The 14,152-nt window shown below is 45.7% G+C and overlaps 1 protein-coding gene across 2 annotated transcripts in view; it reads left to right on the forward strand.

The window, feature by feature from the left end:
• GRIP2 (glutamate receptor interacting protein 2) overlaps nucleotides 1-14,152 on the forward strand; it is a 298,775-nt gene that overhangs the window by 198,586 nt on the left and 86,037 nt on the right. Inside the window, exon 1 of one of the 2 annotated variants that reach the window (XM_075432679.1) lies at nucleotides 9,380-10,098. The exons of the other annotated variant lie outside the window; for it this stretch is intronic. Coding sequence (XP_075288794.1) covers nucleotides 10,059-10,098 — 40 coding nt within the window. The 5' untranslated portion in view covers nucleotides 9,380-10,058. Of the gene's footprint in view, nucleotides 1-9,379; nucleotides 10,099-14,152 lie in introns of those variants that run through there. 2 annotated transcript variants of the gene reach the window in all.

Here is a 14,152-nt window from a genome sequence, read left to right on the forward strand (position 1 = left end):
GATTAGCCATTTTCAATTAAAGCTTTTCAGCTGGAAAGATAATGGGCTAAAATTTCCAGCTTTTAAAAAATACTATTATTGACCATGTGGTTTTATTTCTGCCAATTTATATCCTTTATAATTGGCTACCCTGGGATAATTAGGACTGCCTCGTGCCATACCCTGTTCCCCACTCTTTCCCCTTGTAATGCAAATGGCAAACTGACTTTGTGGTCTGTCTTCTGGCCTCTTGCAACTGGTACAAATCCACTTGTTGTTTGGACCCATGCTGGTGATGAGCCATAAGCAGGACTTTAGTGGGTTCCTGTAACTCACAGGTAGAAGGATAAACTTTTACATACCACCATGAGCATGCTGTAACTCTTCCCTGGGAGTCAGGATGAGAGGAGGGAGGCTGATCCCATCTTGCAAGCCTGTAATAAGAGGTGATTTTCAGTCCCTCGGGGAGCTGCGCATGCTCTAAAGCCAAAAATACTTCTTTATACATCACTGGTCCCAGCACTTGGGATTACGTGAAGCTGTGTGTGGCTCTGCTTTGTCCCAGCTTGGGAGGTAAAACTTCACAAGCTGGAGCTGGAGCCAAACCAGCAGATGGAAACGCCTCGCCCCAAAACACGCAGCTGATTGACTGTCCAAAGGCGTCTGCGTGTTTGAGCACTTCTGAAAGCTGCATCGCTCCTCAGGGTGTCTGGGTAGAGCTGGGAGCCTTCCTGAGGCAGCAAGGGAGTCTGACCTGGTTTCACCCCATGTTAGAAAGCTGCACGCAGACTGCTGCATTGTTGCAGTGCCTTTTGGGTCATCTCTGTTTGCTGATTGTGGTCTGCTCCCCCCGTGTTTCCTGTGGCCGACGCACAAGTGCAGCACTGGCATTGCTCAGCACGGTCTGTGCTGCAGAGCTAGCGTGGGCGAGAGGTTGGGCTGGAGCCGACAGCAGCTCGGTGGCCTCATTCAGCGCTGACAACTGCGGTGTGTCCCGCCAGCCAGGTATTCCCAGTCTGCACCGCGTGTGCAGCTTTGCATCCCATACTACTGCAAGTTAATGGGATCAGCTGCATTTCAGGGGACTTGTGGCTTTAGTCACTATGGGTCACTCTGAAACACAGCCATGCTTGTGCTGCTGGTAGGGGCTGTGCTACATCTCAGGAAAAAAAGCAAAGAAAGGCTGATCTTTCAGGGAACTGCTCAGCTATGTAGGCTGAGGTACCTGACATGGAAATTAGCCCTCTGGCCATGGCCAAGGACTTCTGAATGAGGTAAGCTCAATAAGTTGTCTGAATGCAAAAACACCTGAAGCTCTGACTTCTGGGTGCAATGTGGGCTGTGCTTTTTCTGAGTCACCAAAATTATTGGTATGGCTCCTAGTTCTTGGCTGTCTCCCAAGCAGACCTTGGCCAGGTCCCACCTAGCTTTGCTCTTCTAGAAGTGTTGCACAATGTAGATATTGCATGGTAGTATGTAAGAGCAGATATAAAAGCCATTAAAGGTTTTTTGTGTAAGGAAGATGGCTTGGTTCTCTTGGGATCTCGCTAGCCTTATCATGCTACTGATACGAACACCGTCTTTTTGCAGTCAGCACTTTTCTTGCTATTTCTTTGTTGAAATGCATATGAAAATATGCCTTGGAAAATATTTTACATCTGAACTAGTTAATACAGCACCTTGGAGAGAAGATATCTGATGCAACAGAGTGCAAATGAAGCCTCATTAAGCAGGAATTCAGTGGTTCTGCTGAATGCCCCAGCAATTAAATTTCATCTCGATTCATATGCAGGTCAGGAGAGTTTGAAAAGAGAATAGAGGAAGCAAAGCACTGTGGCTCTGTACTATGCAAATTAGTGTTAACATGGTATTTCATTTATTGTTAATGCATTGTTACACTGCTACTCATTGAAAAGAAACTGTGCGACAACTGCTAAGACTGATGACCCACTTGGTTATTTTTCCATCTGTGTTGGCAGCGTTGCCTCTGAAAAGACCAGTGCCAAGATAAATCTTTTAAGGGGAAGATGTGGAGGTGGTTCTTCCCACAGAGAGGAGTGGCGTTGGATGCTGGCTAAATGTTAAGACCTGTCCTTCAGGCTGCAGTAAGCTGTAGCGTTGCCTCTCTCCTTTGGGGTGAGATGTGGCACAGCCCACATCCCTGCTACTGGAAGGAGCCTTTGTTTGGGCTCAACTGCTGCATCCTTTTGGAGCAAGAGGAACAAGTCTTCAGTCCCTACTACTGCAAAAACCTGAGCTCTTGTGGCATGTAACATAGTAAGGGGTTCAGGGATGCTGTTGTGTTTTGCAGGCCCATCAACGTGTTCACACCTCTGTTCCCACGGGGCAGCTCCCTGCTGTCATTTGGGCCGACTGGGCCGAGTTGCTGGGGCTGCTGTTCTGTTTTTGGAAGGCTGAAGTGCCAGTTCCCCATTTTCTCTCTATATCCAAGGGTTCACAGCAGGACCTCTCTTTGTTTTTGATTAACGTGGTCTATGTGATGGAGCTTTTTTTTCATCTAAACTGCCTACCCACACTGGGGCAGGAGGGTGGGTGGGTACTGGCCAGCTGCTAATACAGACTCATTGCTGTATTTTAATTCCTGGTGTTATTAATAAAATGGGAAGAAGCAACAGCATTTCTGCTGAAGAGGAGAGGTCACGAACAGGCCAGGGCAGCACTGGTGTTGATATTGAGGTGCCAAGTGCAGCTGCCATGTACTCACAGTAAATTGAAGTGGTTTAATGACCCTAAAACTGGGAACCAGTCCTGTCACTGAAGAACTTGAACAATTTCATTTTTTTAGCTGTAAACAACTTGCTATTGTTCTGGCACATTGATCGCTAAAAGCTGAGAAGGTGGGAGCTGTTAGGAATTTTGGTTTCCCCCAGTTGCATGGTGTGGTTCTTGGTCTCTGTTTCTGCATGGTTCCTCCATTCACAAGTAGTTCTTTGCTGAGCTCGTTCAGTGCATGCTCAAAAGGATTTTACTTGTGTCCTAAGGCTGTTGGATATCTGCTAGCTACATTGCTACAAAAGATTTAAGGAGGGGAAAAGAAGTAAAGACAATTAGCAGCATCTGTAAATGGGTGTGTGTGTTTAGCCCAGAAGTGATTTTTCTGTACAATACAGCCACAGAGGGAGAGATAAACAGGAGAAATATGCTCTGTCTAGCTGAAAGTGGTGGACCTGCTTTGAGATGCTGTGCACACAGTTTTCAGAGCTCTGCTCCTTTTGGAGCAAGTCATAAACTCCCACCTTGCCCTGGTGTGGCTGGTGGTTGCTGATAGATCATTAACCTCCTGCTGCATTGCTTATTGCTGTATCTTGTCAAGCTCATCTCCATTTGGCTGAAAAAAACATTGGAAAGCTGAGATTCACTTTTGTTGGGATGACCTCTGTTAACAAGGTCCCTGAACGAGCTCTTTTGTATCATTAGAGCTCGCCGGGGAATAAAGGATCTTCTGCTTCGTTGCAGCCTATTTGTCTTCCACTGTTTTTCTACCAGCACTGGAGTCCCCAACCCTGTTGTGTCCTACTCTGATGACCCAGATCCACAGTCCAGAGCTTGGGGTAAACTCTGGGATTTCTCCTAATGTTCAGTGACTAAGAAAAAAAATGGCATAGCATATACAATATTAAGGGAGAAAGATGTGCTCCGTGCTGTCCCAAGGATGAATTCTTTATGGCCTCAGTTAGGGCAATGGGGCTAGGGCTTGTTTTTGCATAACCCAAAGTATGACTGAAGGATACATAATGTGATTGCTCCCCAGAGTTCAGAGCACTTTCTTCCTTCCATGCGGACTGAGCATTACAAGTCATTCTACCACGGTTTTGGACCTGTTTTCACAACTTCCATTAGCTAAAACGGTGCAGTAAAGAGCTGGAGGAGGCAGGTTAACCGTGGAGGTTAAACCCAGAAATGCTGGAAAACGCTTTGGAGTGGTGTAAGACTGTGCCTTGGTTAGGGGCATGACTTGCAGGTGTGATTCTGGTGATAGTGCCTGGCTCTTGACTTCTGTTTGAAATGCCTTTTTCACCCAGTGGTACGACGTCCTCTGGCAGATGGTTGCAGAAATCGCAGACCTGACCCTATGGTTCACTCAGAAAAGCCCCAGTAGTAAGACAGACTGTGGGGGAAAGGAGGCCAGGAGAAGGATGAGAAGTGTGCATGAAGTCATCATCAGCACCACAATGATAAGTGTTTTTTGTGGATCTGAAAGGATGTTGTACCTAGAATTGTTAAAGGAAACCCTTGTAACTACTGAAAATGGCAGCATGCTCTCTCATTTGGGTTTTGGGCTAGAATTTTTTAATTCCTGAATCTGTGTAGCTATTTCTCTTCTGTGACAGTCCCTCTTAAGTAGTACAGACCCTTAAATCTGCTGTTGGTAGTAATGAGGCTGGTACACCCCATCTCATTTGTTAGCCCAGCAACTTGACCCTTGAGTTTTACTCATGGGTATGTTCTCACACATCTATTCCTCCTGTTTCACAGAAGAGTTTTTGCCAGGAACACACATGGAGAAACCAAATGTAGAGCATTAGTGAACATGTATTTGCAAGGTGAACATACAGGCCTTTAAAGTTCAGAGGACTGCTGTGCTCTGTCTTCTGGCTAAGACCAGCCAGTGAAGTTTTTCAAGGGAGTTAAATGTGGTTCAATGTTCATTTTGGGGGAGTATGGTGACCTCTTTCCATATGAAGTTAAGACAAGATGTTTTCTCGCCTCCTTCTAGCTGAAAATCTTCTAGGTAACTCACTTGGCTTTTAGTTGCTTGCAAAAGGAAAAGGCTGAGCCATTGCAGGTTACAATTTCTTGCCAGGGGTCCAATTGAGAAGACTGGGCTGATTTGGAGAGAAAGGACTAGTGCTGGCCCAGACATAGATTCACTGCCTTGTTTGTAAATTTAGCAAGTGAAAATTCAAGTGCCTGGTCTTGCATTTACATGGAATCGGGAAGGAAATGTGCCCCGCTGTTAGGAGGGACAGAGATCTGCTGATGTCGGCCAGGGGATGTTGGTCATTAGAACAGGTCAAAAGTTTTAGTTTTTAAAAACTGGAACTATCAGTTACCACACTTTTGAGCTTTGTTTCTTTCCTGAACTCAAAGTCTATTACTTTCGTGTGCATTTCAGCCCGGCTAGGGATGCTGGTGTACAGGCGAAATGTGTAATCGGGGAATGCCGAGGCGCCGGTGTCACGTGGAGAAGGGGTCACCGCAATGCTTCCTTCTTCCCGTTAATCACAGCGCCGGAGGCATCCTGCATTCCCCACCGCTCCCCTGCGCTGCTGTCAGGCAATGACAAATGTGGATGTCTCTTTCTGAAATGGTTAAGCAGAAAAACACACAGCAACCATTTTCTTGTGCTCTGGTGGTGGAGGGAATGGATGGGGGTCTTGAAAGTACCTCTAGCAGCGTGCTCTGTCTCACTGCTCTGCGTGTGTGTGTGCAGCAAGGGCTCTAATTGCCTACTGCATGGGTCAATTTATCTTTCAGTGTTCATCACCAGTAATAAATTAACATTTAGGACTGGCTGGTGAAATTTGCACTTAAAGGAAATAATAATCAAAGAATCCCGTCTCTGGCTCTGTTATTAAACAGTTTAAATACCCTTTTCTTTAAAGATTTTTTTTTTCAAGTCCATTCTTCCTTTCCCATAAAAATATATCAATAAAATAGTGTGTTGAGTTTTGAGTGTGTGTGCAAAACAGGGCATCTGCTTAGACCAAAGGTAGGCCTCGGGCTGGCATGCAGTTGTCTGGGGTTTCTAAATAAGCACAACTACATAAAATTGGAGCAGATGAAACAGAGCAAATGTGCAGCCAGTGGATAGCTGGGCAATCAGCTGTGAAGTCTCTTCCACCAAGAGACTGATGGGTCTTCCTCTTGTCCCTCCTCCTTCTCCTCCCTGTCTGCTGCAACAAAAAATCAGTCAAGGAAGGGTGTAACCTCTCCAAACCTCTGGATTTGGTGCAGAGATGGCTTGGAGTTCCCAGCAAAAACTGGCTTTCCCAGTAAGATATGTGGAGGCACTGGGTCTGCTGTGCCAGAAACAAGCCTTGACAGGATGGATGAGCAGGAAGAGGGGTCCCCAGCCCCAGGCAGAGCCCTGATATGCAGTCATGTATTTTTAAATGGAAGAAGTAGGATGGGGAGAAGGAGATGGCAATATAAAATCTTAATTTAAGATCTGAATTTAAAAGAAATGGAAAGCATCTGCGTCAGTCTCTTCTGAACCTTTCCTAACCCAAAGCAATTTCTGTTGCTATTAATATAATTTTTAATGTGGTTAGAACTTTGGTGTTTCTCTGCATGCTGTAAGTGCGTGTGATTGGGTGTTTTTCCTCGTCATTTTCCTGTGGCTGACTGTTTCATTACGTTCATTCAGCTGTCTTCAGAGAGTCACCTGAGACTTCCTAATGCGGAGTGATGTAAGATCCTTTCCATGTTCTCCTGGGTCGAAGCATGTTCAATGCTAAATGGTCCATTTCAGGATCTTGCTGGAGTGTTCCACAGTCCTGTGACTTCTGGCGAGGATGCATTTGGATGCGGTTAAATAAGTGATGGTTTAAATCGCAGGAACAAATACCCATAAAGCAGTGGGCTAAATCATTGATGTTCTGAATAGCCTGTGATCTTCCCTCTGCTGTCCTCCCTGCCTTGTTTGCATAAAAGTGTATTCCGTAAATGTCATCCCAACCAATTTAGGCCATGTAAGGTTTGCAGCTTCACTCCCACCGAGGTTTTGAGAAGATTTGTAAGTTAGCTCTGGGGAAAGATATATTAAGTTCAAGAGTGGGAAAGTATGTGTTGGGTACAAGAAATGATAAACCAAGCACTAGTGCATGTGTGTGCATGTACGGGTAGCTACTCTTTATGCCAAATGAATATTGTTCAAAGGTCAGCCTGCTCCTGAGAAGAGTAAATACCCTTTTCTCTAGAGTGGTGGCCTACTGACTGGTATTGCCTCTTTAGCTGTGTGGATGAGAGCCAAGAGCCTGTGCGGAGGGATGTTTCCAGTGGCGACCACCCAGAAGCTGTTCTAGCTGTGGACTGTCCTCAGCCCATGCTTTCTTTCAGCTCGGCATTTTATACTGAAGTGGGGGCCCAAGAAGTGTTCCTTGCACCCTCTTTACTCCTAGGATGGTAATAGGAGACCAGTGTATGCTAGGAAAACAGAACTGAGGGGTTGGTTTTTTCGTTCTTGTGGAAAGACTTTTTTAACATCCTCCCTGGCACTCCCAAATTAACTTATTTTTCCAGTGGGCACAGTGTGTGGGTAAAAACCAGTTGATATGTGCAGAGCATTTTTGCATAGCTGCTAATTCCAAGCACACATGCATAAAGTTAATGTCAAGAGGTACAGGAGGATGTACAGACTGGTCACGAAAAATCAAAGGTCTACATACTGTTCCTTGAATTTGTCAAGCCATAGTTTAGGTTGATGCCTTACACTCTTTTATGACACCTATATATTTTGATATCATAACATATCTTTTTGGGCTGCCTAATTTTATTGATATGCGCAGTGCACCCTTCCCCAAGAGAAACTCGAGCTGTGCACTTCAACTGGTTTTAATATAGTGCCACCTGAAACACAAAGGGAGTGTTGTTTATGGGTTTTGGCCAGAAACCATAGAGTAAACATCTTTATCCTCTCCTAGTGCACTGGGCTTGCCAACCAGCTCAAGCAATTCTGGGTTTGAAATGCTAAAATGCCTCTTCTTTTTCCACCAGTAGCAGAGGAATGGGGCAGCTCCATTCAGTTCTCACCCATGCAACTTCAGCTCTGTAGTAGACCTGCCCTCTCATACCCTTTCTCAATGCAGCAGATATTCTGGGAAGAATTATATGATGGTGTAAATATAAACGGTTGCTTGTCACTTTTCTTTAAAGTATCCTATCGGAGATGTCCATTTCATGGTATCCAAAGCCATGGGCTATTCTTGAATTAGCAGCTTCTTGTTGTATTTGTGGTGCAATTCGAGGTGTTTTTTTCCTTTAAGATGAGATTTCTCTCCAGCAAAAGCATTAATAGCCATGTGAAAAATTTGTAATTACAAATTTTGGCTCAATTACTAATTAGATCTATTGTCAGACTGAACAACTTCTTAAAAACAAAAATATCTCTTTGTAAGTAGGTTTTTCTTACTTAGTAATTTTATTGCTGTTGTATGAGTTGTCTGCGCATGAAACAGCTGAGTTTGAACCGAAATAGAGATGTTGCTGCATTTCAATCCAAGCAAGAACTCTGATGTTAGGCTGAAACCCAGTTCTTCTCCACATGGGCCACACAGAGTTAGGGTCCCTAAGTCTGCAAAATTTCTTGTTGGCACATCCAGATGTGTTCAGGCCCTTTTGATTTATCCTGATTTGTTTCCTAAGAAAACAAGACTTAACCTTGCTGCCTCTCCATGAGCTTCCTTCTACATTTGTAATCTCTTGATGACTTTCAGCCAAATCTAGTAGGCGTCTCAAATACGACTGGACCCTCCTACAAAAAGTTGGATGACTTTTGTGCCCTTGTGCCTCAGACCACACTTGTCTTGCTCTTTCTTCACCATTTGTGGATATAATCTTGCTGTTATAGATAATACTAGTTCCCACGAGAATAAAGCATCCATGAGAAAAAAACTGCCTTTTGGATGTAAGCCCTGGGCTGGTTGGTACAAACAGGGTTTGTGTGTCTCCGCTTGACTGAAGCAGGGACCTGCATCATGCTGCAGATGGGATGCGAGCCCTTTGCACACCCTTGCTGCCTCCCCTGCTGCGTACCCCAGGGCTGGGATGGTAGCATCACCCTCATGCTCTCTATATCCAACATGTCAGCCTACTTTGAATAGCAAAGGAAGCAGAGACTGGTTTATTACAACAATTTCTTTCTAGTCCGGTACCCTATCTCCACGCTCAGAGCACAGCCTGCTGTTTTGGGCTAAGCCATGAGGCATCCTGTCCCGAGGGCAGGACTCCCTGTGACCTAGCTGGTGACCAGCGATGCCCCCGCAGTCTCCCCTCGCTGCAGTCCGTTGCTTGCCCAAATCCTAGCACAGTGCTTGCACGCGTTTTGCCAGTGATGGTTCCTCTGCCCTTCCTAAAAAAGGGTTAAACTGAGTTTTCAGAAAATGCTGTAGGCAGGACATGAGACTGCAGCTTCATACTCCCTTACGCGGTGTGTGTGTGCATGGGAGGCAGCGTAATGCTTTGACAGCAGCTTGACATTGCCTTGAAAGGTGCTGGAGGCTCTGCCAGCACTTGCCAAGAGGGGGTGGGGGAGAGGAAAGTGTGTCAGGCAATACCGCAGTCACAGCCTCTTCTTGCGCTCAGCCCCGCTGCTGCAACTTGGAGGTTTGTGCGAGGCTCCACTGCCGGCCAACTTCTGCAGCCAGCTCGGAGCACGGCACGGAGGGCAACGGCACCTCCGCCGCAGCACCCGCTGCCCGCCTTGCCTTTGATTTATTACCTTTTTTTTTTCCCCTCCCCCCTGCCTGAAATCCCCATGAAAAGGGGGTCAGGCGAGGGCCAGCACATCTCAATGGGATGATGCCCGCTCTCGATCGGCGGGGCGCAGGGTGGAACGCTGCTGGGAATGAAGCGCACGCTCGACATTTGCTGCATCTGCCGGAGAGTCAGGGTTCAGTGGCTGCCTCCCCTTCAACCAGCTGTTCTGTTTAATCACTGCGCTTCCAACTTTTGCTTTGCAATGCCTCATGGCCAGTCGAGCCGAGAGAACTAGCACGGGATTCTTAGGACCAGCTAAAAAAACACCTATACCCTATTATTTTCCTATTTCTACGCAGGACTGGGCGAGCCACACTTTAAACAGCCATGTAAAGACATTTCTTTCTAAAGGATTGCCACATCTTGGAGTCCTCACAAACTGGAGTGCCCAGGACGATTTCTTTTTGTTTTTCCTTCCGTGAAGTGAGGAGCAGCGTGTGTGTTGCAGCCCTGCTCGGCTGTGGGAGGCAGCCTGAAAGTGAGCCTGAGCTGGCTGGCAAGGGATTCTAGTGCAGGCAGGGAGACAGAAAGGAGCGGCTGTTGTAATTAGTTGAATGATTTGATAGATAACAGCAGACATGCTTTGTGGACTGAAAAAGGATTTGCAGTCAGACTTTGGTGAGTGAGCCTGTCTGTATTTTTTCCTCCCCCCCTCCTCCAGTAGTTTACTTTTGTTTACTCTGATTTCCTTTAACTGCCTTAAATATCATTAACAATTTCATGTGCTACTTTGAAGCCAGCTTTACAAATCCAAACCGTTGCATACAAACTGTGACTTAATTGCTTTGATTCGCAAAATATCTCTCTGCTTCTCTGGAAAGAATTTCTGCCTGTGACCACGGGAGAGTACCCTTCAGGCTGCCTCCCTCCTTCCCCTTCTCCAGCTGGAAGACTGGCAGGCACAGGGGCTGTTCGTGAGGCACCCCAGATATTGCGGAGCCTCTACAGCTGTTTTGGGTTTTTAATAACAAAATCTAATTGTAGCTCTTTTATTTTTTCAAGATCAGCATGTGAATGGGTTGGGCATTCAGCAACGGTGAATGGAGGGCTGGGGGGGAACACGGGACTAAGGGACTCTGCTGAGCATGGTGGGATCACTGCCATCACCCCCACCTCCGGTGTAGTCTACTACTGCCTTGTCTGATAAATATTTCGGCTCCTGCTGGAAATCTGCCATTTCAATGAGCTGCTAACCCCTGTTTAAGAAACCTGGGGTGAGCAATTCACTATTACTGTGGAGTATAAAAAAAAAAAATCTATTTCATTTCTGCAAAAGAGTGGGTAGGTGGGTGTAGAAGGGCACCTTTACAAAGGGCATAGTCACCAAATCCTGGCCCCAGTCTTTCCAGGATGGACAGGCTCTGATATTTCTGACTGGAGGCAATATTCAGGGACTTTGTTGCATGCTGTAGGTCTGCTTGTTGCAGCTAAATGTACTGCATGGAGCTCGCTCTGCTGCTCTGATGCAAGCATTTCCCTTCTGAAAGGAAAGACATTGGAGTTGAGAGCACAGAGGTAATTTATGGTTTCTGAATCATTTTACGTTGCGTGAAGTGATGTAGTGGGGCTGACTTTGTCCTCTGTTTGGGCCCAAGATGCCCTAAAGCATGAACCTAACTTCAGAAAATTGTTTTCCTGCCTAAAACCGAGAGGTAAAATAAACCAGGTGTAAAGCAGCTTAGCCTTGCTGTGTTCTAATTCCATGGATGGTGACTAGATGCAATGTCCCCTTACTGTAGCAGCACAGTGAGGAGTGGTTAGGGGGCTGGGGCTTATTTTGAAGCTGCCTGAGACATAGTGATGAGTTCTGGTAGGCAGAGGGAGTCTGGGCATGTGATTTAACAGGGCAGGAATGCAGCCGTTCCATGAAAAGATCAAAAGACGACTTGGCAGGCGCTCCCATCGCTCCTGGGGCTGAGCCATAAGCTGGGCCTCTAGCTCAGAGGTGGCTGACACTGACTGTGCTGGAGGAGTCCCCTGGATGCCACCAGACACAGGTGGGATCATTCATCCAGTTCCTCAAACATGTCACTGGAGGCATCTGGTGCCTCATTCATGCAAGTTCTGATGATCGCTGTGTTGCTGCAAATGGTGATGTTGTCTGGCAGCTGGGTGACTGAATGAGAAATATTCCTGATCTCAGCCCCAAAAGTTTCTTGGAGAACCCTGGGTCAATGCGGTGTATAGCTCTGTCATGTACAAGGGAATGGTGTAGTCATTGAGCTGGCAAGGAAGCCTTCTTCACCCTGGTTTCAGACCCTTACAGCTTGTGCTAGTGGTGCTCCTGAGGCCCAAGCCCATGGTTTCATCGCTCAGTAAGTACTGATTTTCTTAGCATCCTACAGGTGAGGTCATCCTCTGCACCAGCCACAGAGCAAAGACAGAGGGAGGGGTGGGCAGCCATCTCATTTCATGTCTGCCATCCATTTTCTTCCTAGTTATTTTAGTGCATTGAGAAAAGTTTTGAGGGGGACTGATTATAACGCATTGGATTTGCTTTTGCTGAGGCTCAGTGAAGATCTCTTTTGGTCACTCAGCTGGGTTTTAGTGTGGTTTTTCTTCTGTCAACCTGACTTTTTCATGAGAATCATCTGGAAATCATCTGAGATTGAAGCAATAAAGTGAATTGCTATCATCTCACTCATTTTAGCATTATAAGTGTGATGGGCAAAACCAGAAATGGCTTGTTCAAAGAGGCATCCAAATGTTTCAGAAGTGCTTCCTGGGCCCACCACCATTAGGATCTTGGTGATTTCTTTTCTCTCCTCCAGCCACTGTTGAAAGTTTTCTGATGGGACGTTTTAATAGTACAGAGCTTTTGTCTGTCCTTCAGAATGGCAAGGTCAGAAAATGCAGACTAGCAGTGATGTTTTATGGAAGGTGGGGGAAGTGTTTATCTTCTGGTTATCTTGTCTGTTATCACACACGTTACCTTCTGTGTGGCTGTGCTGATACCAGTGTGATAGTGTGTTTCCACAAGAGACCTTGCAATCTTCTAACTGCAGGACTTCCCTGAGATGCTTTGTGGCCTTTCTGAAATCTAGGAGGATCCTGTATGTTTTGCAGAGCAAACTAAATGTTCAGTTAGTCCTTACTGCAGGATCACTGCAGGAGTGGGCAGAATGACAGAGCTCATTGAATCTCCTTCATGCTGCTCCAAGCGACCAGCTGAGGAGCCCATTGCAAAGCAGCCCAAGTTAAATGGTTAATTGACTACAGCACAGGCAACTTCAGAAGACTCTTTGTATTTCAGATGTATGCATTTGGGTGACTTGACTATTTTTTTTATTTTTTTTTAAATATGGTTTGTACAGAAGGCAAAGCAAAAATAAAGATGGTAGATGAGGGTGTTCAGTGCTTTTCTGTTTGGGTTTGTTGTTTGCTTTTAGGGGTGGTTTTTTTGCCATTAGAAGCCATACTTCTAATGTAAGATGGACTCTCTGCAGACCAAGGAAAGCAGTGTGAATATCCTATCCCTTCTTCCTAACCAGCGAGCCGCACCCTTTGTTCACAGGATGGGAATGGCCAGGAAAAGAGGCTTGTTAGTGGGTCTTTGCCCCTTGCTGCTTGTGAGTTCTCAGGGGATCAGCTCCCCTGTTCTGTGCTGTGCTCTCTCTGCGATAGCCCCAGATCCTTCCCCGCTTGCCAAACAGGCAGGGGCAGAAATAGAGAAAAAAAAAAAATGCCTGAAAGGGATAGAAAAGTAATGTGAGGAGCTAGAATAAGACAGGAAGAAATCTTCATAGATAAATCTCCTAGGAAGAAAGATTTTATCTTTCTTATTGAAGAATTTATCACAATAGTGCTATTTAATATAACTCCTGCTCATCGAGCTGCTTACGTCACTTGTCAGCTTTACCTCAGTGGCAGCAAAATGAAAGATTAAAAGAAAAAGTAACTGGGTTGTGCATACCAAAAGACACATCTCTGGGTTTGGAACTGAATCACAGTGAGCTTAATTTCCTTGAGCCAAAACTGGGCAGAGAGAGTTTGGGCCATTCCTTTGCCCTGAGCTAGTATTGGCCATACCTGTGTTATTGTCTATCCACCTCTGTTATTGTCTGTCCACCTTGCATTTGAATACATCCATGCTGGAAACAGCACACCAGCTCAAATTCGTTCACTAGACTTTAATATTAAAGAAAAGCTTTCTGCATCTGCAATTTTGGTGCTATTGTTTCCTGTCCTAACACAGATGACAGATTACTCCTTCCTTCTGTGCATCACTCTTCCGAATGTCTGAAGACAGCAATAACCCTTTCTCTCTCGTCCCGCTCTTCTCTTTAGTATAGACAACTTCTTCCTTCCCCCAGTCTTGGACGTTGTGGTTTTCCTAGATATCTGACCAGACTGCACTCATTCAGTGTGAATGACCTCCGGCTGGACCATATCTTTCTTGCACTGTGGTGCCCAAACCTGGGCACTGCATTCAAGCTGAGGCTTTTATTGGTGCTGAGTAAAGTGAAAAACGATTTCACAGATCTTGCACGCTATACCCACCTTTATATGTGCTGAGGTGTTAGCTTTTCTTGCATATGACATGGCACTGTGGAATTACATTTTGTTTGTAATCTACAGTGTCTGAAGAGTCCTTCTGCAGCTGTCACTGAGATAGTTTTTCTCTCATTTTTTTAATGAACCTTTATTCGTTTGGTTGTTCTTGCTCAGGTCT

Source organism: Opisthocomus hoazin, chromosome 11 (genome assembly GCF_030867145.1).
Source record: "Opisthocomus hoazin isolate bOpiHoa1 chromosome 11, bOpiHoa1.hap1, whole genome shotgun sequence".
In the NCBI taxonomy this organism is placed as follows: domain Eukaryota; kingdom Metazoa; phylum Chordata; class Aves; order Opisthocomiformes; family Opisthocomidae; genus Opisthocomus; species Opisthocomus hoazin.